The sequence below is a fragment of the Agaricus bisporus genome, assembly GCF_000300575.1.
Source record: "Agaricus bisporus var. bisporus H97 unplaced genomic scaffold AGABI2scaffold_2, whole genome shotgun sequence".
In the NCBI taxonomy this organism is placed as follows: Eukaryota; Fungi; Basidiomycota; class Agaricomycetes; order Agaricales; family Agaricaceae; genus Agaricus; species Agaricus bisporus.
The window spans coordinates 540,528-564,172 of record NW_006267355.1 but is presented as its reverse complement, the minus strand read 5'-3'; the positions used below and the strand labels follow the sequence as shown (position 1 = coordinate 564,172).

The 23,645-nt window shown below is 46.8% G+C and overlaps 11 protein-coding genes across 11 annotated transcripts; 6 read left to right on the top strand and 5 right to left on the bottom strand.

Moving 5' to 3' along the window:
- Positions 1-770: 770 nt before the first annotated feature.
- AGABI2DRAFT_176453 (hypothetical protein) lies at positions 771-3,177 on the top strand. Its single transcript, XM_006457830.1, has 14 exons — positions 771-940; positions 992-1,022; positions 1,075-1,197; positions 1,252-1,289; positions 1,345-1,523; positions 1,571-1,605; positions 1,662-1,784; positions 1,832-1,939; positions 2,005-2,430; positions 2,485-2,527; positions 2,586-2,661; positions 2,715-2,782; positions 2,838-2,997; positions 3,052-3,177. The coding sequence occupies exons 1-14, from the start codon at positions 806-808 to the stop codon at positions 3,106-3,108; spliced, it is 1,602 nt and encodes a 533-aa protein (XP_006457893.1). The 5' UTR covers positions 771-805; the 3' UTR covers positions 3,109-3,177.
- A 703-nt stretch (positions 3,178-3,880) lies between these two features.
- Positions 3,881-5,230, top strand: AGABI2DRAFT_176452 (hypothetical protein; the record flags this gene model as incomplete). The annotated part of the gene is made up of 8 exons (XM_006457829.1): positions 3,881-3,932; positions 3,982-4,044; positions 4,095-4,132; positions 4,188-4,366; positions 4,416-4,450; positions 4,499-4,621; positions 4,675-5,015; positions 5,075-5,230. The coding sequence occupies exons 3-8, from the start codon at positions 4,100-4,102 to the stop codon at positions 5,228-5,230; spliced, it is 867 nt and encodes a 288-aa protein (XP_006457892.1). The 5' UTR covers positions 3,881-3,932; positions 3,982-4,044; positions 4,095-4,099.
- Positions 5,231-5,622: 392 nt separating this feature from the next.
- Positions 5,623-7,190, bottom strand: AGABI2DRAFT_190285 (20S proteasome subunit). The gene is made up of 7 exons (XM_006457828.1): positions 6,973-7,190; positions 6,762-6,912; positions 6,643-6,711; positions 6,442-6,584; positions 6,114-6,384; positions 5,928-6,056; positions 5,623-5,866 (listed from the first exon to the last, which is right to left on the bottom strand). Exons 1-6 carry the CDS (start codon positions 7,147-7,149, stop codon positions 5,932-5,934), a joined length of 936 nt encoding a protein of 311 aa, XP_006457891.1. The 5' UTR covers positions 7,150-7,190; the 3' UTR covers positions 5,623-5,866; positions 5,928-5,931.
- Positions 7,191-7,830, bottom strand: AGABI2DRAFT_133726 (hypothetical protein). Its single transcript, XM_006457827.1, has 2 exons — positions 7,685-7,830; positions 7,191-7,631 (listed from the first exon to the last, which is right to left on the bottom strand). The coding sequence occupies exons 1-2, from the start codon at positions 7,771-7,773 to the stop codon at positions 7,271-7,273; spliced, it is 450 nt and encodes a 149-aa protein (XP_006457890.1). The 5' UTR covers positions 7,774-7,830; the 3' UTR covers positions 7,191-7,270.
- A 537-nt stretch (positions 7,831-8,367) lies between these two features.
- Positions 8,368-10,402, top strand: AGABI2DRAFT_114912 (hypothetical protein; the record flags this gene model as incomplete). Its single annotated transcript, XM_006457826.1, has 8 exons — positions 8,368-8,525; positions 8,598-8,745; positions 8,801-8,989; positions 9,042-9,128; positions 9,184-9,423; positions 9,549-9,724; positions 9,793-10,152; positions 10,180-10,402. The coding sequence occupies 8 exons, from the start codon at positions 8,368-8,370 to the stop codon at positions 10,400-10,402; spliced, it is 1,581 nt and encodes a 526-aa protein (XP_006457889.1).
- A 747-nt stretch (positions 10,403-11,149) lies between these two features.
- AGABI2DRAFT_183005 (hypothetical protein) lies at positions 11,150-11,850 on the bottom strand (the record flags this gene model as incomplete). Its single annotated transcript, XM_006457825.1, has 3 exons — positions 11,150-11,191; positions 11,249-11,459; positions 11,516-11,850. The coding sequence occupies 3 exons, from the start codon at positions 11,848-11,850 to the stop codon at positions 11,150-11,152; spliced, it is 588 nt and encodes a 195-aa protein (XP_006457888.1).
- Positions 11,851-12,305: 455 nt separating this feature from the next.
- AGABI2DRAFT_176448 (hypothetical protein) lies at positions 12,306-13,132 on the bottom strand. The gene is made up of 2 exons (XM_006457824.1): positions 12,947-13,132; positions 12,306-12,888 (listed from the first exon to the last, which is right to left on the bottom strand). Exons 1-2 carry the CDS (start codon positions 13,063-13,065, stop codon positions 12,525-12,527), a joined length of 483 nt encoding a protein of 160 aa, XP_006457887.1. The 5' UTR covers positions 13,066-13,132; the 3' UTR covers positions 12,306-12,524.
- A 541-nt stretch (positions 13,133-13,673) lies between these two features.
- On the bottom strand, positions 13,674-15,189 carry AGABI2DRAFT_190282 (ubiquitin-conjugating enzyme9). The gene is made up of 9 exons (XM_006457823.1): positions 15,080-15,189; positions 14,781-14,864; positions 14,627-14,675; positions 14,546-14,569; positions 14,383-14,492; positions 14,252-14,331; positions 14,170-14,190; positions 13,768-14,121; positions 13,674-13,712 (listed from the first exon to the last, which is right to left on the bottom strand). Exons 1-8 carry the CDS (start codon positions 15,143-15,145, stop codon positions 14,079-14,081), a joined length of 477 nt encoding a protein of 158 aa, XP_006457886.1. The 5' UTR covers positions 15,146-15,189; the 3' UTR covers positions 13,674-13,712; positions 13,768-14,078.
- A 1,245-nt stretch (positions 15,190-16,434) lies between these two features.
- Positions 16,435-16,890, top strand: AGABI2DRAFT_190281 (hypothetical protein). The gene has a single exon (XM_006457822.1). The coding sequence runs from the start codon at positions 16,697-16,699 to the stop codon at positions 16,859-16,861; it is 165 nt and encodes a 54-aa protein (XP_006457885.1). The 5' UTR covers positions 16,435-16,696; the 3' UTR covers positions 16,862-16,890.
- A 3,312-nt stretch (positions 16,891-20,202) lies between these two features.
- AGABI2DRAFT_183001 (hypothetical protein) lies at positions 20,203-22,013 on the top strand (the record flags this gene model as incomplete). Its single annotated transcript, XM_006457821.1, has 5 exons — positions 20,203-20,611; positions 20,691-20,822; positions 20,884-20,931; positions 20,986-21,309; positions 21,361-22,013. Exons 1-5 carry the CDS (start codon positions 20,533-20,535, stop codon positions 22,011-22,013), a joined length of 1,236 nt encoding a protein of 411 aa, XP_006457884.1. The 5' UTR covers positions 20,203-20,532.
- Positions 22,014-22,089: 76 nt separating this feature from the next.
- AGABI2DRAFT_183000 (hypothetical protein) lies at positions 22,090-23,180 on the top strand. Its single transcript, XM_006457820.1, has 3 exons — positions 22,090-22,952; positions 23,018-23,036; positions 23,096-23,180. The coding sequence occupies exons 1-3, from the start codon at positions 22,141-22,143 to the stop codon at positions 23,129-23,131; spliced, it is 867 nt and encodes a 288-aa protein (XP_006457883.1). The 5' UTR covers positions 22,090-22,140; the 3' UTR covers positions 23,132-23,180.
- Positions 23,181-23,645: the final 465 nt, after the last annotated feature.

Sequence of the window (23,645 nt, the reverse complement as noted above, 5' to 3'; positions counted from 1 at the left end):
ATACTAGTGTATCGATCGAGGTCTGATTACAAATGGTGGACGTGCTTTGGACGAGAACTCATTCTTATCAAAATCGGGAATACTTCCCATGAGGCCAAGGAAGTCTCTAAGAGTTATTTTCCGAAGTTATGCGGCAACGCCACCCATTGGGGAGCACAGGTACATACAGTATCACTCCATCATCTGACTGGATGTTTGTCAGTGCTTTTCCGTACGATAAAGTGCAACCGAAGGAGCTCGATCGGTTCATTTCAACACACTTATGGGTAAGTTCATCTTTTGGTTGTAACCATGTGAAATGCCTCCTCTAGGAAAGTTGGCTTGGATCTTGCTCCGTCATGGGATTTGACATGTAAGCCCCAGAATTCCTCATAGAGGTGGGGATATCGATTTGGACCTGGAGTTTCTGCCCTTCAAAAGTGCAGTGAACAAAAATCCGCTAAGGTAGCAAACATCTACACGTGTACTCCAGTTTTCTGATTGAAATTTTGTTCTAAATAGAATCATGGCATCACCGGAAAAATTCTAGACTTCAATTTTACCTGATTGACGCAATGTGTATACGGTGACCTCATCTATTTTTACGGCGACGGATATGAACATGGCCCACGATCGAACCAGTTTAGGCTTCACCTGCATGCCATCTCTGAACGTCATCAGGGGGAAGTGGTGCGACTATTCATCCCCATATATGAATCCGTCGACAGTCCCGAACAGTCAAATGATTAAATAGAGACCATATATTAAATCATTTCCCCTCTTACTCGTGGCGCCTCCACGATCCTGCAATTGTCGTATTCGAAACATGCAGGAAATTATACACGACGAGGACGTGAAATCTCCCAAAACCTCCGGGAGCAGTGTTCACAGTGTTGTGTCCTCTCATTCCTCAATTCATGATAACTCACGACTGGTCGACGAGACGCGGAGGAGTTTGAAGGTGCGTATTATTTGTTGATTCAAACAAGGAAATATTACTTATTCACCTAAGAGCCGGCATATATCCCTCTTGGCTATCGGAGGTATGCCTCCTTGTGCTTTTCAGTATACTTACGACTAACTTTCCATTAATAGGAACGATCGGGACGCTTTTGTTTGTCCAAATTGGAACACCTCTGACGCAGGGCGGTCCTGCAAACTTGCTCATCGCATTTGTGTTATGGTGCACAGTTATACTGGCTTTCAACAACTGTCTAGGTACGACATGTCGAAACTCGACGTCGTTACGCTATCTCATATTTGTATATCCAGCGGAAATGGTGGTCTATATGCCCATTTCGTCTCCTTTTGTTTGTCCAACAAATCTTTTATGAGCCAATGCTGATGGTACCTCTCGTGTTTTAGATCCGTTTTATAGATCACTTTGTCGATCCTGCTCTTGGGTTCTGTACTGGGTGGATATATTTCCTCACCCAAGCAACTGCGCTACCGTTCGAAATCGTCGCGTTTAACATAATTCTCCGCTATTGGACGGATAAGATACCGGTCGCGGCAATGAGCGCTGCACTCATAGTTGCTTATATGTAAGATTTCATAGTTCTTTGTTGAGCTATCTAATCTTCTGCATCAGTTTCCTCAACTTCGTCGCTGTTCGATTCTACGGGGGTAAGTACACCACTTGCACCTCAGGTTTTCATGAGCTCACGCGTCTTCGGTTACAGAATCGGAGTTCTGGCTGTCTATGGGGAAAGTAATATTGATGATTGGTCTCATAGCTTTCACCTTCTTTGCGATGGTTGGTGTTAATCCTCTACATGATAAGTTTGGGTTCCGCTATTGGAGTTGTAAGACGCTACATTCATATCTAAACACGTCTCTCATTCGAGTTTAGCTGACAGCGTACCTGGAGCTCCTTTTGCGGAGTATCTCGGCACAGGTCCTGTGGGACACTTCCATGGTTTTGCAGCCTGTTTGATTCAAGCGGCGTTGATCATTGTCGGTACGTTGCGAATTTGAGTACCGGATGTTTATTCTAGATAAACAACTAATGAATGGTATATTTAGGACCAGACTATGTTGCCATCGCCGCAGGTGAAGCCGAGGATCCACGCAAGACGATGCCCCGGGCATTTCGCACCACAGTACATCGTCTCGCTGGATTTTTCATCCTTGGTGCCATTTGTGTCGGTACACTAGTACCCTATAATGACCCAGACCTTGTCGAATCTGTGATAAATCCGAGGCCCGGAGTTGGTGCATCTCCCTATGTGATGGGAATGGCACGATTAAAGATCAAGGTGTTGCCCCATATTGTAAATGCTCTCGTTCTCTCCTCTGTGTTTTCGGCGGGGAACACCTACTTCTACATTGGGAGTCGAATCCTCTTTGGCCTTGCGCTCGAAGGAAAAGCCCCCAAACTATTAGCGAAGTGTACCAAGAGAGGAGTGCCGATATATAGTGTCATAGTTATGGTCCTGTTCTCCTTACTTGGTTAGTATGTTTTATTTTGCCTCGTAGTGTTCACATATATCTCAACAACCGAAGCCTTCATGCAGGTATCAGAGAGGGGAACTCTTGTCCTCAACTGGTGAGTGATCCTTCTTGGCTCACGCGGCGACTTGAAGTTTTTGACCTTTCATCATTAGGCTCCTCAACTTGCTGTCTTCTGCTGGGATTTTGGCCCGGGCCTTTATTTGTCTTGCATATATACGATTCCATAAGGTGACTCATGAATCATCTATGACTGATTTGTGATTTCTTACTGCTTGATGTAGGCTATGAACCTTCAAGGAATACCCAGAACGGAACTCCCTTATCGCACTTACCTCCAGCCATTTTCTGCGTGAGTACATTTCTGACCACATTCATTTCCTCATCCTAAATCGTACTGGACGCAGATACTATGCATGCGTGGCGCTGCTCGTGATTGTATTCGTGTACCAATATACCCTTTTCTTGAAGGGTCATTGGAACACGGTGACATTCATTTTTTCGTATGGCATATTAGTGATTGCTCCAATACTTTATTTCGGCTACAAGTGGTGGCATAAAACGAAGGTTCGTGTACTGGGTTTCGCTGTGTCAATCACTCACCTTTTATTGGATTGTCAGATAGTTCCCCTTGAGGACATCCGGTTCTTTGATGAGGAAAGGAAGCTTGTTGAATGAAGAATGCAGAAGTATCCACTTATGTACGAGTGAGCACGATGCAATGAAAAATGATACATGGGCCAGTGACATCATTCGAAGTATAAGTATAAGTGGGTTTTGATCATGATGGATAAAAGGCAGAAATGGTTCATGGTGCTCCAATGATTACAACCTGCTATATTTCTACCTAAATCATAGCAGTTCTACTACTGATCGGGTTCCAAAACTGGAAGGATTTTTCGCCATCCCAGATAAGAAAATTTCATTCTTGTTATCTCACTTGCACTGGGCGACTAAACGCGGCATGAGGTGCGGCATGATGCATGATGCGTGATGAATTGCGCGGTAATTTTTGTACATTCTAAGTTTCTACGCACATACATCAGAAGCTATTCATACCAGTCTAAACTTACTCATTGCTTGGCTCATCCGCATAAGTTGCCACCCGGTTTCCTTTTAAATGAGGAGCTAGAGTGCCAATGGTTCTTCCCACTCGTTCCTCTTCTCCCGTCTAGCCAGTATGGAACGCAATACCAACAGCAGAAGATCATCACTACACAGCCATAAGAAGGTCGCAGATCAGGATGAGAAGAGTGTTGATGCCATTTTTGATAAACAGGCTCATAGGAAGCTGAAAGTACGTGGTCTTTACACAGTCCCATGAATACTGCTAAGATGACGATGCTCTGCTCTCCAGAACCGGCATATACAAATGATAGGCATAGGAGGTATGTTCTCCTCTAGATTCTTGCTATCATTTCAAACCGAGCATGATTTTGAAGGCACCATTGGAACCGCGCTGTTCGTACAAATAGGAGGAACACTAGTGAAAGGAGGACCTGGCAAGAGAAACACCGAAATGTTGTGCCACTTAACTAATGCTAATTATAGCGAACCTCTTCTTGGCTTTCACGATCTGGTGTACTTTTATTCTGGCCGTCAGCAATTGCCTTGGTATGGCAGCTCGTTTCACACACACCCCAGCCCTAATCTATACCTCTCAGCCGAAATGGTCTCATGGATGCCAATCTCGTCTCCATTTGTGAGTTATTTTTGTTGACCTTTTGTTGGAGTTAGCAGACAAATATATCCGTTAGGTCCGATACGCGGACCACTTCGTGGATCCCGCTCTCGGCTTTTGCGCAGGAATCAACTTCTTCGTGTTTGAAGCAGCCTTAATACCTTTTGAAATCGTTGCTTTCAATGTCGTGCTTCAATTTTGGACAGACAAGATACCTTTGGCTGCAGTGATAACTTTTGTGATAGTAACTTTTGCGTGAGTAAGTCCCTGGCTGGAAATCACAATCTTAATGATGTATGAACAGCTTCTTTAATTTATTTGCTGTCAAGTTTTATGGAGGTAAGTCTTCACTCAATCTCCATTTTCTGCCTTCTAATGGTCTCCCAGAGTCTGAATTCTGGCTCGCCCTTGGAAAAGCTCTTCTGGCCATCGGTCTGATATTCTTCACTTTCATCACGATGGTGGGTGGCAACCCTCAAAAAGACGCTTACGGTTTTCGTTTCTGGAACCGTAAGTCCATTATTTATGACTCACATACATATGCCTGATCTACGCGCTGCCAGCATCGAACGTCCCAGGTGCACCCTTTGCAGAATATGTCGAAGAAGGCAACCTAGGCCGATTCCTTGGATTCCTTGCATGTCTCATTCAAGCTTCATTCACTATCGCCGGACCGGACTACGTTTCGATGACCGCTGGAGAGGCAGAAAATCCAAGAAAGGTCCTTCCCAAAGCTTTCAACAGCGTCTTTTATCGCCTCACGGCTTTCTTCGTACTCGGATCCCTCTGCGTTGGGATTGTCGTTCCATACAACGATCCCAGTTTGATCAAAGCCATATCCGACGCACGTCCGGGTGCTGGATCATCACCATACGTAATTGCGATGCAGCGAATGAAAATCCAGGTTCTTCCGCACATCGTGAACGCATTAGTTCTGAGCGCCATATACTCTGCTGGAAATAGTTATGTGTACTGCGCGAGCAGAACGCTCTATGGGCTGGCATTGGAGGGCAAGATGCCATTTTGCTTGACTCGCTGTACAAAAGGGGGAGTACCGATCTTCTGTGTAGGAATTACGCTAGCTATTTCGGCGTTAGCCTTCTTACAACTCTCCAATGATGCTGCTGTCGTTTTGAGCTGGTACGTTCTTCACGTCTTTCAAAAAATAGAAGGTTTGATACCAAGTGGCAAAGGTTTGTTAACCTTGTAACGGCATCGCAACTTCTGAATTTTGCCACCATCTCTTTCACTTATATCCGATTTTATGCTGCAAGTAGCTTTTGCAATCAAGGCGTGCAGTGTGACTGACTTCTTTCTCGGAAGGCTCTGAAAAGTCAGGGGGTCCCCCGAGATTCTCTTCCGCATAAGAGTCGCTTGCAACCATTTTCTGCGTATGTCATTGATGAGATAATTCATTTACATCAATTGCTGAATACGTCCAGGTATTATGCGTTCGTTGGAACCTTTATCATGGCATTTGTAGGAGGTTATTCAGTCTTCCTTCCCGGGAACTGGAGTATCCCCTCGTTTTTATTCTCCTACACCATGATTGGTGTCTATCCCATCCTCTTTATAGCATGGAAAATTATCCATCGGACCGAAGTGCGTTTGTTTGTACTACTGACCGATTACGTATTGACCCAAATCTCAGTGGCGCGACCTGAAAAAGATTGATTTCTTCGAAAGCGAGCGCATAGAGATAGATCGTTATGAAGAATCCCTAAATTTGTAGCATCCCATCAGCATAGCCTTGAGCTTTAATTGCATCTTTAAATCAGTTTCCATAGAAGAAATGGATATTGTACAGAGGAATTACAATTTTATGAAGGAGGTGGATTAGCAGCGCTGCGACCCTCTGTGCGAATAGCGTATCCGTATCCACCACCAGGAGCTCCGGGAACGTCTCCAGGTCCTTCGTAGTACATTTTTGAGATATCATAATTGCCTAGCGATGCGACGAATGAGAAACGGATGAAGCATGAAAGAAAAAAGGATGACGCACCAATAAAGTCCCAACCCTCTTCCTTGACATGATACAAGTTACATGTGTTACCCGACATTGCATCACGATGACCAGCGGCGAAGATGCTACGCCTGCCGAGTTCCTGTGCCTCCTCATCCGTGAGATCCCAACGATAGCCCTGATCCAAGACACCGTAGGCGAACGTGCTACCAGATCCCACAGAGAAAAGGTCGCCTTTGAGGCGCGTGCCATCCGAGTCTACGTAAAAGACAGCTGGCCCGGTCTTGTCCCAACCACAGATCATGGTTCCCTTGATAGAAGAAAGTAAAGAATCAAAACGCGCAAGCTTCCGCATACAATGACATACCATACTCAGACCCATTCCCTTGTAGCTATAGACCAAGTTACTGAGGTATTTGCTGGCAGCCGAGACAGAGATTCGTTCGCGATTGCGGAGTTCGTGTAACCGACAGTGCATACCAAGATAGGTCTCCCAGAACTGGCAGTCGGCTGAGGAGAAGAATAATTAAGTATCGTATTATAACTCACATATGTCCTGTGTACTTACCTGCACCACCGGCCATCGTTCCAAGAAGATATGGGTTGATTTCAATGACTTTCTTTACCGTTCCCGAAGCTTTGAACGCGATCAGGATTGACCAGTGAGATCAGAGTCAAATGAATTACCGACGTAGCTTCCAGCTGTTGCTCGAGAATCTACGGCAACGATAACGCCACCTTTGAATCTGAAGGCCAAGGTCGTTGTACCGTGCTGGATCTTGATTCTGCAATTGGGATCGGCGTGGTCATCCGTGTGCAGTCGAAGGAAAGCAGTAGGCTGGAATTAAAGATCAAGACTTCAGTGTGATTCATTTACAAAGAACTTTTGAAAACGCACATCTGCAACAGCAGGAACTTTGAAGGCGGGTATACCTTTGATCATGCCGCCGGGACCGGCCTGCGAGCCCCATGAAGCGTCTGAGTAGTCATCATCCTCTGCAGCAATGAGTTTCTGTGCCCGCTTGAGCTGAGCTGTTGGGCTGTGTGTCGAGAACTGGTCGACGAAAGAGTTCATGGATAAAGATGGCTTGAGCTGACGCGGCCGTGTCGATGTTTCTTACGCGTAGCATGATCAGTTGTTTGGCAGTGTCATGGAAGACAAACAGTGATTGCATCACTAAACTGAGTAGACCTAACTACGCATCGGCAGGAGGAGGGATAAACACGCGCAGGTATTCCTCTATATAACTCTCTGGCATTCCCGCTTTTCTACAATCCTCGATCCCCTCGTTTATACGGTCAATGTATTCCTGCGGTGCGGGAGCGGGGACTTTGGAGTTAACGTCGATATAGAGCAAAGACCTGTGTCTAATGCCTGGCTTCTCTTGGGTGCCCATGGTTATGTTCAGGTAGAACTTGGAGTACATGTTCGGTACTCCTTCAAACGCGTCGAGATTCGCTTCATCGGTGTTGGAAATGGTGCAGACGAGACCATAAACCACGTCACCCGGCGAGGGTATCACGTTGGCATAGCCCCTTCGACTTATGATCCATTTCCTGGGGGCGCAAAGTAAGTCTTGTTTTTACAAGACGTAGAACTCAGGACACACCAGCCTTCGATGAACGCGAGCCCAATGAATTGGTTATCCGGGGCGTGCGTGTTCATTTGCCTGCGCATCAGATTGCTGCCATAGCCCATGTAGATTTGTCTGTGATGAAACATCATATCCTCGAGTCAATCGCTGATGATAGAGACGTGGATTTTGAATCCGCCCTGCTACTGGCGAGCCTTTTTATCCTCCTCGGGAGATTTCTACTTTAAAATTGGCTCTCCCCAGTCAAGGCGTACATCGCTTTTTCGGCGGGTATCTCCCATTCCGGCAGTGGTTCTCGATCTTCTGGCAACCCATGGCTCGGAAACGCGAACTAATTAATAAAGCGCACTACTATCAGTGATTCGAAGCTGACTAAATTAGCCAATCATTGAGCTGCCTTGGTAAATCAGCGCGCATCCGAGGCTATGGTCACGCTCTTGTCCTCTTGCGCAGGTGTACCTGGATTCGCGATCTTGTCCTCTAGTAGCTGGACTTTCTATCTTCGTCGATAACAAGCTCAACCGACTTTAATTCTAGTATTCATACCACCTTTTGATGCAGTCAACCGTGGTTAGAGGAACGGCAGCTCCATAGGCAGGCAACGGTTACTAACTGGCGAATACATAGTCTCTAGATGGATGGTCGCCGCGGACATGACGGCGGCACGAGTTTGCAAATGAAGTAACGCCTCTCTAGCCATGGTTCGAGCACACCCTTGGATCACAGCCTTGCAAGCAGCGATGGATGTGATTGATGCCGTCCCCATCCCATCACCTTCTGCTGCGACCTATGCAACCCAAGCCGCTTTCAAGTTCTCGTTTGGCACGCATACTTGTACAGGACCAAAAGGGTTAATGTGTGTCGTATTACTTCTGTATTCTGAATGAACCTATTCTAACCTTTCTGTGCCTTTGTCGGCATCAAGAAGTCTCGACGTTACCGCATTCCTGTTCATATCCGAACGGGTGAATATGAGAAGCTACAAAGTGCGATTTACCACTGGAGGAATGAGACGGCGCTCAGAATCGGGGGAAGGGCGCTACCTTCTAATGGATGAAACCGTGGTTTCTAGCATTGTCAATTGCTTTACAGCAATGAAAAATCATATCACTTAATGACTTGCACACAGAGACTTCATGGTCGAGCGATTGGATCAATATCGGTGGCAAATCACTCCTCAATGTGATCTTAGAACACCTTTCTCTCCCGCCGGATGATATTCCAATGTCTCTTGACCCACCCGCCGCCGCTTCTACTCTCCCTCCCGTCGCAAGGGTGCCGCGATCAAATGTGGTGAATATGGGGCTACAGGACACAATAGTAAGTCGTGACCTACAGAGATTTAATCGTCCTCGCTGACTTAATTCTACAGGACGAACATGCCGCGCAATTTTGGAGGCAGCTTATATCCTCTTACAGGTGCCAGAAGCGGGGTTGGGAAAAGCCCATGGTCGATACAGTGTGTATCTCACACAATCTATCGACGTAAACTGCCTTGCTCAATTCTCGACCAGCCCCGTCATGGGAACAAGGATACAGATTGTAGTGACCCTTGCGATGATCAACAAGAAGACATCAGAAGGAGAAATAGTCCGACTTTTACCTCATCCACCCTACTATCGACTGTCGATCGTGGAGGCATGACACGATATATGCGGCAGATTCTTTCGCTGCTCTGCAAATGGTTTGCAACTGCCAGCAAAAAGTTGCCTGAAGAAAAGAGGCAGGAACTCAACCCTCTGGAAGCAAGCAGGGTACCATCTCTAGCATGATACCCCTGGTGTTACCTCACTCGGATGTAAAAGTAGAAAAGGCGTTCAAGGGGATGAATTCAACCCTGAAAAAATTGTGTAACGACAAGGTGCTGATCCGCCGTCAGCATTTTGTTCTGTACGGGAGCGATTCATCCTCGAGATTAGATGAGCAAATCATTGCCCAAGTATCAGCGCAGCTCGTAACGCTTGGTTTCCAGCTGTGCATCGAGAAATGGCCGACGAAAGGGTTCATGGATAAAGATGTCGTGAGCTGGCGCGGCCGTATCGATGCTTCTTACGCGTATGTAGCGTCATGGAAGACAAACAGTGATTGCATCATCAAACTAGACCTAAACTACGCATCGGCAGGAGGAGGGATAAACGTGCGCAGGTATGTTTCTATATAACTCTCTGGCATTCCCAATTTCCTACATTCCTCAATCACCTCATTCATCCGGACGATGTAATCCTGCGGTGCGGGAGCAGGGTCTTTGAAATTACCGTCGATGTAGAGCAAAGACCTGTGTCTGATGCCTGGGTTCTCTTGGGTGCCCATGGTTATGTTCAGGTAGAACTTGGAGTACATATTCGGTACTCCTTCGAATACGTCGAGATTCGTTTCATCGGAGCTGGAAACGGTATAGACGAGACCATAAACCACGTCACCCGGCGAGGGTACCAAGTTGGCAAAGCCCCTTCGGCTTATGATTCATTTCCTGGGGGCGCAAAGTAAGTCTTGTTTTTAGCAAGACGCAGAACTCAGGACATACCAGCCCTCGAGGAACGCGAGCCCAATGAATTGATTGTCCGGGGCGTGCGTGCCCACTTGTCTGGGTACCATGCCGCCGCCATAGCCCATGTAGACTTGCCTGTGATGAAACATCATATCCTCAAGTCTATCGCTGATGATAGAGGCGGGGATTTTGAATCCGATCTGCTACTGGCGAGCCTTTTTATCCTCGGGAGAGTTCTATCTTAGAATTTGTTCTCCTCGGTCAAGGCCTGTACCGAATTTTTGGCGGGCATCTCCATTCTGGCAGTGTTTCTCGATCTTCTGGCACCTCATGGCTCGGGAACGCGAACTAATTAATAAAGCGCACTACTATCAGTAATTCGAAGCTGACTAAATTAGTCTATCAATCAGCCGCATTGGTTAATCAGCGCGCATCCGAAGCTATGGCCCCGCTCTTGTCCTCGTGCGTAGGTAGGTGAACCTAGATTCGCAATCTTGTTCTCTAGTAGCTGAGCTTTCTATCTGTGTCGATAAGGAAGAGCGAATTCTACGGATTTTGATTCTAGTATTCGTACTACCTCTCGAAGCAGTCAACCGTGGTTACCGACAACAGCTACTGCCTGGTGAATACACAGTCTCTAAATGGACTATTCCGTGCGGTCGCCGCAACTAAGATGGTTTGGGTGCCATTTGGCAGAATTGAAGGAACTATTTATACTTAGCAAGAAAAATGAACTTAGCCCGGGGTCCGAGGTCATTCTGCGATGCGGTAGTGGACGTTATGAACAGAGTCTGGGTTCCCAGAAGGTGATCCATTCATCGAGATCTATCATGCGAGAAATCCTGCTGCGATGCCTTTCCATTTTGAACATAATTCATTTCTCACCCCCCGCTCTTAGCTGACGCACCGGTCTCTTACTCGGTAAACCTAAGCAGGTATGCATATTTCACATCTTAATGTACATCATTTAAGCCATAATCTCCTAATAATACTCAGAGCTGAGAAACCACAAAAGCAGCTGCCTGCCCAACGTTCTAGGAAGGCAAGTCAGTATTCAAGTGTCGGTATCATGTCCATCGTTGGTAACTCACCCGACCATAGCTGAGATGAGGTAGAAGGACAAGGACCCCTCCATCGCAAATATTGTCACCAAATGCACAAAATGTGATCGAGCGATCATCCAACACTCCAGGGAAACCGTCGCCATTTTTTGGATCACCGAAAACTACGACAGCATTAACCCTCTCCCGAACGGAGGAAGAAAGCTGTTCCGCAGCAAGGTGTGTAACTTGGGCACCTTGACTATGATTTCCCATTTATCAGACTAAGTAGTTCTGAGTAAAATATTAAACACAAACCTGTAACCGGACATGACGATCGCTGTATCCGGGCACGAGTTTGCAAAGGAAGTAACGTCTCTGGCCATAGTGCGAGCACCCTCTGGATCACCGCCTACCAAGAAGCCGGCAATATCGGCATCATAGTCCACACCGACAAAATTTAAAGACCTTCCTCCAAGGGCTATTCGGAGCGCACTAGCGAAGGGTGGTCCGACAACTGTACCAATGAGGGGGACCTCGGTAGTGCCTCTGGCGTAGACAACTGTGACATCCGCACAGGCTTGACGAGAGCTGAATGGAGCGGCATATGCGAGTGCAGAGAGAGCAAGGGCGAAGAAGTTGGCTTTAAACATGACTACTGCTGCGGGAGTCAAACTCTTACTGAATTTCACCAGCTTCGCTGACGCTCCTTTTATACTTCAAGGTATGCTTATATTTGCGTGGAAGCGATTCGCGTCGCATGGAGGAATAGCTACCGTTCACGAACTTCCCAAAGGACGGGTACAATAGCAGCCGATACGAAAACGCATTTGCCCACTTCCCTAGACTCATAAAAAAAAAACGAGGGCCTACCGGCGTATTCGCTCTGAAGTCGATGTCTTAATATCACTTTGGAGAGTTTTGCCATGCAATTTTTCCACTGCTAATTCTCCTATAACCACTGAACGCAACGCCAAGAGGATCGGGAAATATTCACACCAGAATTGTCGTTTTTATAAAGGGTGCTTTCGGTTCTGTCAGTTGACCATTAATCGTCAATTTCGCCGATGATGATGAGTCGTGATGAGATCCACATTTGCTTGAAATCTCAATGATTGGCCACTGACAGCTTCGTGACAAATATAGATTCGGGCATCTTGACTATGATTTTGAAGGACAGGAGGGAAGATGCTCGTTTTGCAACCGAGACTCATCTATTGCACCTTAACTGCACTGTGATTGCACCCGCTCACCGGCTTCCAGCGCTCTGATTCTGGTCCCTTCATAGTGCAGTGTCTTGGCGTGCGACTGTGTTCCTAACCTCTATCTACTCTGGAATGAAAGCACGCAAGTACTTTTTGATATACGCCTCTGGTACTCCCTCTTTCAACGCATCCGCTATCGCCATATTCATACGATAGATATATTCCGTCTTTGGCGAAGATTCCTTCGTCCTTTCAACATCTACATAAATCAAAGCCAAAGTCGCCGCGCCCGCCGCGCCCTCCGCCTTGTGCTTCTTATCAAAAACAGTCACGGTGTGGTATTGCTTGTGATAGTTGTCGGGTACATTTTCGTAGCCATCAAGTTTCTGTTCGTCTGCTTCGCTGATCTCATACACGAGACCCCAGACCTCATCTCCCGGTGATCGGACGACATTAGCATATCCCTTTTCACAAATAAACCACTTCCTGTAAAATACGAACGAATGATCAGTCTTATCAACCAACATACATCCAAATGACTGACCAATCTGCTAAGCGAGCGATGCCCAAATATTTGTTTTCAGGACATCGGCGGTCCATCTGATCGATCCACATGTTACTACCATAACCGAAGTAGATCGAGGAAGGCCTGCTTGTAACCATTTCCGGAGAGGCAATGAGTGGTATATGTGGAAGGAACGGCGCGGTTGTTGCGTTAAAGATGTACAAGCTCAATCGATTACAGATACAGTTTAGTTTATTTATTCCATGAGAGCAATCGCGTGCGCACATAACAAGGGGCAATTTTCTTCTATACATAGCGCAGTTAGGGGGTCGTGGCTGTGATGCCATATTACGTAATCATCTGAAGAAGGGAAAAAAGTTCTCCGTGGTCCAAGCTCTACAACGACCAAGGATCAACATTCGTGAGGTCTCTAACTCATATAATCAATTCTAGACATGGACGAAGGAGGTGAAAAGAAAGCATGGCCCCTTGCAGACGCTACCTTGACGAATGCGGTACGAGGATTTCACATTTGTTCCCAGGTTTTGAAAATAGGTTGACATCGTTATTTTGCTACATAGATTCTCGATCTCGTGCAGCAAGCTACTGCATACAAGCAAATAAAAAAGGGTGCTAACGAAGGTATGTATAATACAATACGGCTTCTGAAGAAAATGGATATATCTAACGCCGATCCTTCAGCTACCAAAACTCTGAACCGTGGTATTGCAGAAGTCATCATTTTGACGGCTGACACTGAACCTCTCGAAATCTTGCTTCATCTCCCTCTCCTCTGCGAGGAAAAGGTTTGCCTATCTCTTTACTTTCATGTTTGTACTTTCCGCTCACCATCATGTCGTAGAATGTTCCCTACATCTTTGTTCCATCTAAAGCTGCTCTCGGCCGGGCTTGCAATGTCACCCGACCGGTCATTTCGGTCAGCATCACCTCCGGCGACTCTCAATTGTCCAGCCAGATCACTACTGTCAAGAACGCGATCGAGAAAAGCCTCTTCTAATAACTTGGCCATACTTTGTACCATTAATCAATGTCGTAATCTCTCAACATTGAATGAATATAACGAACGAATGAGTTTGTTCTTACTATTGTGATACAATAACAGGCAGATTAATCAAACTAAAACAAGACCCGAGACAACAAATATAGAAGATCATTTAGGTATATTCTCTCTAGCTTGCTGACGAACTCTTCTTCTGTGAAACGTTGAGAACAAAGAATTAACATGAGAGGCTCGGACTCACTCATAGGCAGTTTTGTCGTTCCTGTGAGAGGAGCAGAGTCAACAAATTTGCATATCGAATAGTAGGAAATCTCCGGACTCACTTGAACATCGTGTATGCATCACTTTGAGCCGGGTCGCTGACGTTGGGATCATCGAGAAGATCCTGGATCCCTAGTAAAATCTGCCATTTGGATCAGTCTACGCCACGCTCTGGAATACCCTCGATGCTTACTTGCTTGATAGTAATTGCAGGCTTCCACGACTTTTCTTCATCTAAAATGGATAGACAAACGGTACCCGATGGATATACATTGGGATGGAATAGTGGCGGTGTGAATTTGCCTGAGTCAAGATCAGTCGGGTGATAACCAAATGGACGTGCGGCACAGATTTACATTTTGGTGGCTTCGATGGATAATCTAAACACAACAAGCCATCTTCAACTAGAGGAACATTGAAATGAAAGCAGCGCGTACCTTCAGGAAATGTCATAGTAAGTTTATAAAGTCCATTCTCCCAAGGGGTCTGTCAAAATCCACATAAAATAAGCATATATTCATCACAAGCCTCCCAAAAAAGACGCGCTCAAGAGAACGTGTAATACGCGCCTGTAAAAACGTGTCCACTCACATTTGCTTTTCCTGGTATACCGACTTCCCATTCCATCAAGTTCATCGATCCGTCCTGTGACTTGGTCGGTTTCGCATAAAAGCCCTAAAGATGCCCCAGAGGTTAATCATAAGCCGTTGGATAAACAGTCGAGAGATTCCCCGCGTAGCGGTGAAAAAGTGTTACAAGAATTCCGTAACAAGCATTTAGAAGATCAGATTGTGCCATCGATGCGGCACCAGCTTTGCACAACAGAAGCTATCAAGTCCTATACGACGCGATCTTCCCCTAGATTCAAGGTAAGCCTGACACCAACTCACGAAGGGATGGTCTTTCCGCCACTGCTTGCGTTCCTCAGCCAATCGCATCCGACATATTCCAGACATTGTAGAGGACTTGAGGGGTGATTTAAAAGTGGTTTAGAAAGTAAGTATCGCCAAGTTAAATGAGCTTTCCTGACACAATATATAGTGCTGAGTCAGCCACCTTAGAATTACATATGAGCAAATAACGACTAAATTTAACTCCAACACTGTACAGCGTGGTGCTTTGGAAGCAAGTACATTAGGTTTCGTCGATGGTGCACGAGTTGGCTCTACCGTTCGTTTGACACCTGAATTAACAACAATTAAAAGGAAAATGGGTATGTCCGAAGTCCGCCGAGTCAACCAATCGGCTAGTCGTGTGGATTATCCAGTGGAATTTCCGTTGAGGCCGAACTTGACACGGAAACAGTGATGGTAAACCGAAGTGAAGGATTGCCAACGAACGATCAACCTAAGACTAGACCATCAGTGTACCGGTTATGCCTACGGAAAAGTGTAGACACCCGACTGACCTGGCAAGGAGCCCAAAGATATGAAGCGATGCTCGCTCGTTGTGTTAGACCGTGGTTTTCGGGGGAAATAAATGGGTATACTGAAGAGAATGGTATTATTACAGCGCGTTGATATAATCCTTCACTCATAGTGAGTCCTTAAATATTAAAATATAGTAGCGAGAGTAGATCTTCTTCTGAATTATGCTAGCCATCACTAAACTCGACGATCAATCAAACTATATCATCTATCAGCTCAAGTATAGATGCGAGACAATGTGATACACGTACGAAGGATATGATATCCCAATTCAACAACTGTTTCCACCATCCAAACGAAAGTCCCAGGTCCTTCTGACCGTTCATCTTTTCTCGACCAATAGGCGAATGCTCTTCATGCTTAAAGCGCGAAATATCGGAAAAAGGCTTCAACAACGCCGTCTCTAGCGCATATTTCGTCCGATATATTTCGTAAACCTCCTCCATGTGCGTTCTCCTAGGTTCCAATGCATCTCCACGAGTCCAGCATAACAGCTCATCCGAACTCATCGATTCTCCATTTAAATATGCGCGCTCTAAATGCGGAAGTGCGCTGAACCATTCATGAGCCAAGATGCATTGAGTGTGTTCGTGGAATTGTAGTCGTGGGGGATACACAGTCAAAACGAACATCCGAAGATTCGTTAGTCTGTGTATGTGGTCAACGAAGTTCTGAGCGCTCTGTATCTTTGCAGGTCCGTCAATCCACTTGAAATTCCGGAGAGTCTGACGTACATACCTGTTGATAGCTTTGGAATGTCGTCCTCGTGTCTTCAAGTGACAGATGTAACACCTCCAAGGAGTTTAGGTGGGACGTCAAAAGGCGTAAGTTAAGGTTGTTGGGGAAACCTTCATGGAAGATAAGGACGCGCAGCTTCGAGAATGGAGCGGACATTTCATCAATGATGGTCATTGGCACAGATGAAACGCCATTCCAAACGAAAGTTGTGATGGGCCGTGTGGGGGCTAGTGCTTTATAGTAGAGAAAGTTGCCGGAGAAAGTTTCGACGTTGGGGCAGGCAGTGGGGGGCACATCAAAAGAAGCAGGTGTAGCATCAGGCCCTGATACTATTTCCAAGGTATGGATATGGGGTTGAAGAGCGAGGAACTGTCCGAGTTGCGCTTGTTGCTCGACATACCAACGGAAATCCCTCCAGAAGAATGCTTTCAGCTGGAAATCGTGATCAACAAGGAGAGGATCAATGGGGAATTCATCGACACATCCATCTGGGAAGGTCAAACGTAGCTTCCTGAGTTTCGTCATGGAATGGAGAGCCTCGTGCAGGACTTCCAGAAGGCGGGGCATCGACATCGATGACTCTCGACAATAACAGTCGGGATCGAGAGTAAGTTCGTGCACGTAAGATGCCAATTGAGAGTCGGACGTGACGGAGCTGAATAGTTTCTTCCCAACGACGACTTGGCGGTTAAAAGACGATACAGCGATGACCTCCCGGTAGAGGAGAGGTCGGGCTACATGATAGCAAGCCCTGGAGACAAGGCAGAGACTGAGTAAGGTTGGTAAGTCACCCTCGGAAAACTCGATGAGGAGATTGACGAGCTCTTGCGGAAATAGCATGCTGGTAGAGAAGAGGAAGGATAGTGGATGTTGCTAATTGAGAGTGAGCTTTCTAGTTTTTTATTTTGCGTGCCGCTGCGGGACAAGGTTGATCCATTTTGAATCTTCGGCTATCGTCCGTACCTGTGCAATTCAGAAATGCGGGGCAAGTCAACCTGACAGATCAATCCGGTGGTGGGGAGTCCAGAAACGAGCCGGTCACAATAGTAACTTGTAACACCTCTCTTCTTGCTTTGCTTAACGCGCCCCATCTCAAGCCTTTCACCTGCGGGCACTGCTCCATGACTTCACGCCTTTCCTCGCATGGATCTCTCGAGCCATATCATTGAGTTTCTGCCGTGGCCAGGCCTTCAGTATAACACAAGATACTGGGCAAAGGCCAAACGGGGAGTGACACCAAGCTCTCGCTACTACCAAGGGCAACAAGTCGTTCGACATATCTATCATCAACGGGGACTGTGTCAGTGAAGTAGTCGCATCTCGAACTACCAGCGACCCATTTCGGTAAGCCCCAGTTTTAACCACAAAATTTCGGCTAATGATATTTTACCTGAACTCGCTCACTAAAGCTCTTCCAGCATCATCATCGGTCCCCTCCCTCATACGGTCTTTGTCCAGCTTACGGTCCCCTGCCTCAAGTTGACCTCCGCGTCATTCCCCGCCCCATATCGTGGCGAAAACGCCCAGCTTCTGTTCCCCACCCGGAGGGTGAGACATGTCTAGGGCTATCCGCCGGCATCCATGCCCACCAGTAGCTGCCCACAACTTCATGCGCATCACTTTTGCTATCCAGGAGAGCTCATAAACGCAGGCGGTCTTCGCCGCTACCGGACGATGGGACGTGAAGGTCCTTTCATGCGGCTCCGGACCGAGATAATCTTCGGTCTACCCTACATACCTTTGGCGCCAGTCCCACTGGCCCACTAGATGGCATAGTCTTCAACCGCGTCATTCTCTGCACTGACTGGCAAAAATACCGAAGATACTTTCTGCTGGCCAAGTGTGGAAGTCAAGACTTCAGAGGAGCCAAACTCACTCTATTGTCCTGAAGAGTGGGCAGCTCTACACGTCGCTTCTGACCTCAGCAAATTTTTTGTGCAGGAGGAGACCATTGGATGCATCACGAGTGATCGCATCTTAGGGCGGCTGGCTCATCTCAATGTAGAGGGAAGGAGATTTCCTTCCCGCGCATTCGTCTCAGTGTGCCGTACAGCCATGTACATTTGACTCTCAGTGTATCCGTACATTTGATTCTCAGTGTGCCGATTACGCCACATCTGATTTCGAAATTCCAAGAGAAAAAGGTCTATCAATGAAATTTTTCTCAGCGTGCCTTCAGTCTCGCACATTTGACTGTTCTCCCGCTGCACAAGAATAGGCCAGCGGCGCATGACGCAATATCCAGGATCCACAAATTCCACATATTGTCTGACCTTGTCTGACCTTTCTTGCTTTTATATCCTTCCGCCTCGCCGGAGCGCCGCTACTCAGCCTTCCTTCCCCTATCAAACCTCGACCAGCGTCATTAGAAAAGCAAAGTTCTTGGTAGCTAGGGAAGTGCGGGGGAGGGCACTGATACAGCGCTGCCCTCGAGAACGAACTGGCTATCAATTAGTAGAATTTCGCTGCCATCGATGAACACGTAAAGGGATTGGAGCTGGCCCATCTCAGTGTGACGGGGAGGCTTTTCCCTCCTCGCATATTTGACTCTCAGTGTGCGAGCTATACGCGCATTTGACTCTCAGCGTGATAGGGAGGATTTATTATATCTACCTCGCCACACGTTTGACTCTCAGTGTGCGAAGTATACGCGCAATAGCCTTTCGGTGTGATGGGGGATTCATCGTATTATCTCTCCGCACATTTGACTATCAGTATGATAGGGAGGATTTATCGTATTACCTCTCTGCATATTTGACCCTCAGTGTGCGATATGACGGGTTTAATCCTCCTCGCAAATATATTTGACTCTCGGTGTGCGAACTATACGCGCATCTGACTCTCAGTGTGATGGGGAGGATTTATCATATTACCTCTCGTGCATTTGACTCTCAATATGATGAGTTTAATCCTCCTCGCAAATATAGTTGTCTTTCGGTGTGCGAACTATACGCGCATCTGACGCTCAGTGTGATATGGAGGATTTATCATATCACCTCTTCACGCACTTGACTCTCAATGTGCGAATTATACGCCTATCTGCCTTTCAATGTGATGGAGGATTTATCGTATTACCTCTCCGCAAATTTGACTCTCAGTGTGCGAACTGTATGCGCATTTGACCATCAGTATGATATGGAGGATTTATCATATTACCTCTCCGCATATCTGATCTCAGTGTGCGATATGACGGGTTCAATCCCCTCCTCGCAAATATATAACTGACTTTCTGTATGTGAACTATACGCGCATCTGATTCTCAGTGTGATGAGGAGGATTTATTATACTACCTCTCTGTGCATTTGAATCTCAGTGTGCGAACTATACGCGCAGTTGACTCCCAGTATGATGGATTTAATCCTCCTCACACATTTGACCAACTCCCGCTCCGAGAATGATTTGGTCCAGTCTCAGCGACCTCAGCTTGTGACGACTACTTTCGGGCCAGCGATGCATGGCAAATATTGATTCACTTTGCTGCCAGTGAAATCTACTCGTCTATGCTAATGGCCCCGCCAATACTGGAGTCACCCGAGATTATCACTGGTCTCTTTCAGACCGTTTCCGCTCATGATCAGTCTCGTGCTCTGTGTTCAGGTAATATGATGCGCCCTACAAGCATGACAGGTCGCCACGAACGCCTTATTCTATGTTGAATGCGGATTTTGCGTCCAGTTCACCAATTATATAGAGCTTTTGACCGCCACCATCACGGGTGCATAGTAGGGGTGGCTATTACGGTAGATTGGGATTGATTTTGCAAGGAGAGAAATCTAATTCGGCGCGTCCATTTTTGGACATATGATGGATTCTAAAATTAACACGTGCATGATGTAATCCAGGGAGCATCCCTTCCGAGCCCCCATTGCTCTCTGTTGCTCAATCGACAATCAACAACGGCCACGGGGCAAACACGCATCGCTTGCCATATAACCACTTCCGTCGACTTATATTCTATATCGTGAACGTCGTCTATCCTGGAACTGGTCAACACCTGAGACCCTGGTCCCGGATCAAATATCGTCGACATCATCTTACTTGTCATTGCTGGTTTAGAAGTGGAGCTGACACTTGCTCAGAAGATTCCGCGCACCCACCAGACTTTCATACATATCATATACGAGGGCTGAACGACCCTACGCTTACCCACTTGAACGACTCGAATCTGATCGCAGAATATGGCAGAAGCTTCGACTTCACAGGGGACGATTCTGAATGTACACACCCCAACATCATCATTTGCAGTCATCCACTCCCGTAGGTCTATATTCCATTTGCTAACTATTTCCTTGAAACTCAAACTGACGAATGGTGGTGCGTTCATATGTCTTTATAGTGAATCAAGAATCTCTGACCTCGTTGTTTGATAAACTCAGCTTGAAGGTTCATAAACAATATGATGGTCACCATGTCGGACCAGGATGGCTCAAATATGATTACGGTGACTCTGTATGGGATCTCAACGATGGTTCGAACTTGTTGCTTCTTGGGAGCATATTCTTATGACTAATGCCGTACCCTTCTTTCAGAATCAGACTATACGATTTTTTCGTGGCGACAGCAGTCATACGTGAATGGCTTATTGAGTCCCAATATGAACGAGATGACACCTACCATCCCTTCTATAGAAGTCGGTGAGGATCATCCGCGTCAACCATCGGTGGTGTCGACAGTCGGATCATCGCCTACGCTTCATCTGCACAATCCAAATCAACCGTTGCCTGTTCCTCCAGCATACATAAATTCTTCGTATTACGCATTCCGTCCTACGGCTATTATCAAAAGAACCCCCTCCAATTCCTCTTCAGTTGAAAGATCAAGTGTACGGAGCCACAAGAAAGAGAAAGTGGGGGAGACGAAGGATGGTGTACCGAGATTGATGAAACAATTTCAGAAGTTTCATAGTGAGAATGGTGTTAGGACTGTAATGGGAAGTATAGGACCTGTAAAGAATGGCGAGTACACATCCTTTGCCTTGGTGGACGTTGGCTGATAATCATTCGCAGTGAGGATGCTTTTGAAGATTGGCTACCGCCATGTCTATATTTCTCGGAAATTTGCGCAAAGCTATGGCTTCATACCACGCGATGCTACCCCAGGAAACTACGGGTATGGGGGTCTAGTCAATATCGGTACATGGCCGATCACACTAGTGACTTCGAGTTCGCTTTTGAATCAAAATGAAGATCGTGTCGATGGGATGAGCACGGGTACCGGCGATAGAGAAGCGTCGTTGAAGGCACCTGCGAGGACTGGGCCGGCAAGTTTACGAGTCGGGAGTGAGAGGAGGACAGAGTCGGTTAATGAAATGCCTTCGCCTAACCCATCCTTCGCTTCGAACACAATTGTGCTTTCGTCATCCCGGCCGCCGGTTGCGGGCGCTTCTCCTCAGCGTAAAGACTCGAAAAAGCATTCGTCAATGCACCAACAGCTTGTTGCACAACAGAGGAAGAAACCAACGGTGACGAATGTCCAGGTTTATCTATGTGAAGAGCCACATTTTGATGTCGTGCTTGGACGGTCGTTTTTTGATAAGAGACAGATACAGACGAGTGCTATTGATCCAACGGATGTGGTCTGCTTGGACAATGGGGAGAAGATTGAGTGTGAAGTTGTGATATTGAGGGATGGCAAAGGGGACATAGTGACTGTTACGTAGTAGTAATTTAGCGTGTGTAATATCATGTGCCTAGGCGTGGGATGATGTTTTTACCCTCCCCAGCAACTTGGCCGGACGCTGTGCCCGCTCCACTGCAGTGCTCGTTCCTCTAGGCAGCAGGGCCTTTATGTCCGCCCTCGGCCATCTCATCCACCGCTCGTCGGTCGCCCGCCGCTCCTACTCCTCGTTCGGCGGCGGCCGCTTTTTTAATTCCTCCAAGCCCCCCAAGACCCCGGTTGTCGCAGCGAAGAACAAGTCCAACACTTCAGAGAGCTCTCCCAAGGATTCTGCGACGAAAACATCGTCGACAACCAATAGCGTGAATAGCAGTAACCTTAATCCGTCCTCGAGTAATGCGAAACCACCCTCGGACGCCACGTCGTCTCAACCTTCTACCGATGAGGGGTACCGACAACCTAGCATGTCGTCGGCGGCGTATCTAGGAACTCATTCGACGAATTCGTATCACGGGCCTTTTAACCCTCATCCGTTTGTTAATACGAAGGATTTCAAAATTCATCAGTTTTTCTCGTTGCATCGGCCACTTTTGCTTATTTCGAATCCACCTTCTATGTTTACGCCTCCGCCTGCGAGTGCTCCATTACTTCGTTCATCGTCACTTGATTCTTTGACTTCTAAGACGGTTGGTGGTGATGTGTTATCACCGTCTCCGTCGGGAGTTTTGAATTTGGATGGGACGTATGGATATAATGTGAATGTAGATGAAGATGTGGAGACTGCGAGGCAGTTGCATTATGTTATAACGAAGAATAGGGTTGGTGCGGTTGCGGAATGGGAGATGGTGTTGAAGAAGATGGGACTTGATATGAGTCAGGATGCGGAGAGGGTTCAGTTGAGAGAACAGATGGATAAGGAGTGGGAGGAGGTTTTGATGGACAGTGTGAAGAGAAAGAGGAAAAAGAAGATGAAGAAACATAAGTGAGTTGTAGAGTTTTGTTATGGTTGTTGATTTATCATTGATGAATTTATGCTTTTTTTTGTAGACTGAAGAAGCGTCGGAGGGTGAGTCTTTGAAATGGTTGTACTTTTATGTTCATGGCTGATTTTTTTTTCCTTTCTAGCTTACCCGTTCGCAGCGATTGAAAATCGGACGGTAGTGTAGATATATCTAGCTGCTTCCTAATACACTTTTCGTTTCTATACCTGCGGACCTGCGTCGGTCGGCTGATGCGCCGATTTCCTTTCTGGGAAAGTTAATGATTTAGCAGGATTAAAAATATCTTTTTTGCTGGGTGTCAGGGCACGGTAAAATGTTTTCATTCACTAATAGTAGCCGTGATGCTTGGACATGCGGCCTCCACTGGACCGATAGGCGAGGTGTGGTGGACTTCTTTGCCCCCTTGGACCAGATAATAATTCGCTTGTTTATAAACCTGTTTCCTCCTCGCCGATGACAACGGGGCGAGATTTACAGCACAAGTTTATATTACATACACCCGACTTAGACGTGCCGTAGCACCGGGTGCGATGTCGAGTCTCACTGGCAGCCCACACACTTCTGTGAACAGTATGGCTGCGAGGCTTCATTTCGCTGAGAGACGTAAGGCAGGGTCATTGTGCCGCGTTGGAGGTGTGCGGCGTAGGGAGGTGAGCATGTATGTAGCCAGGGAG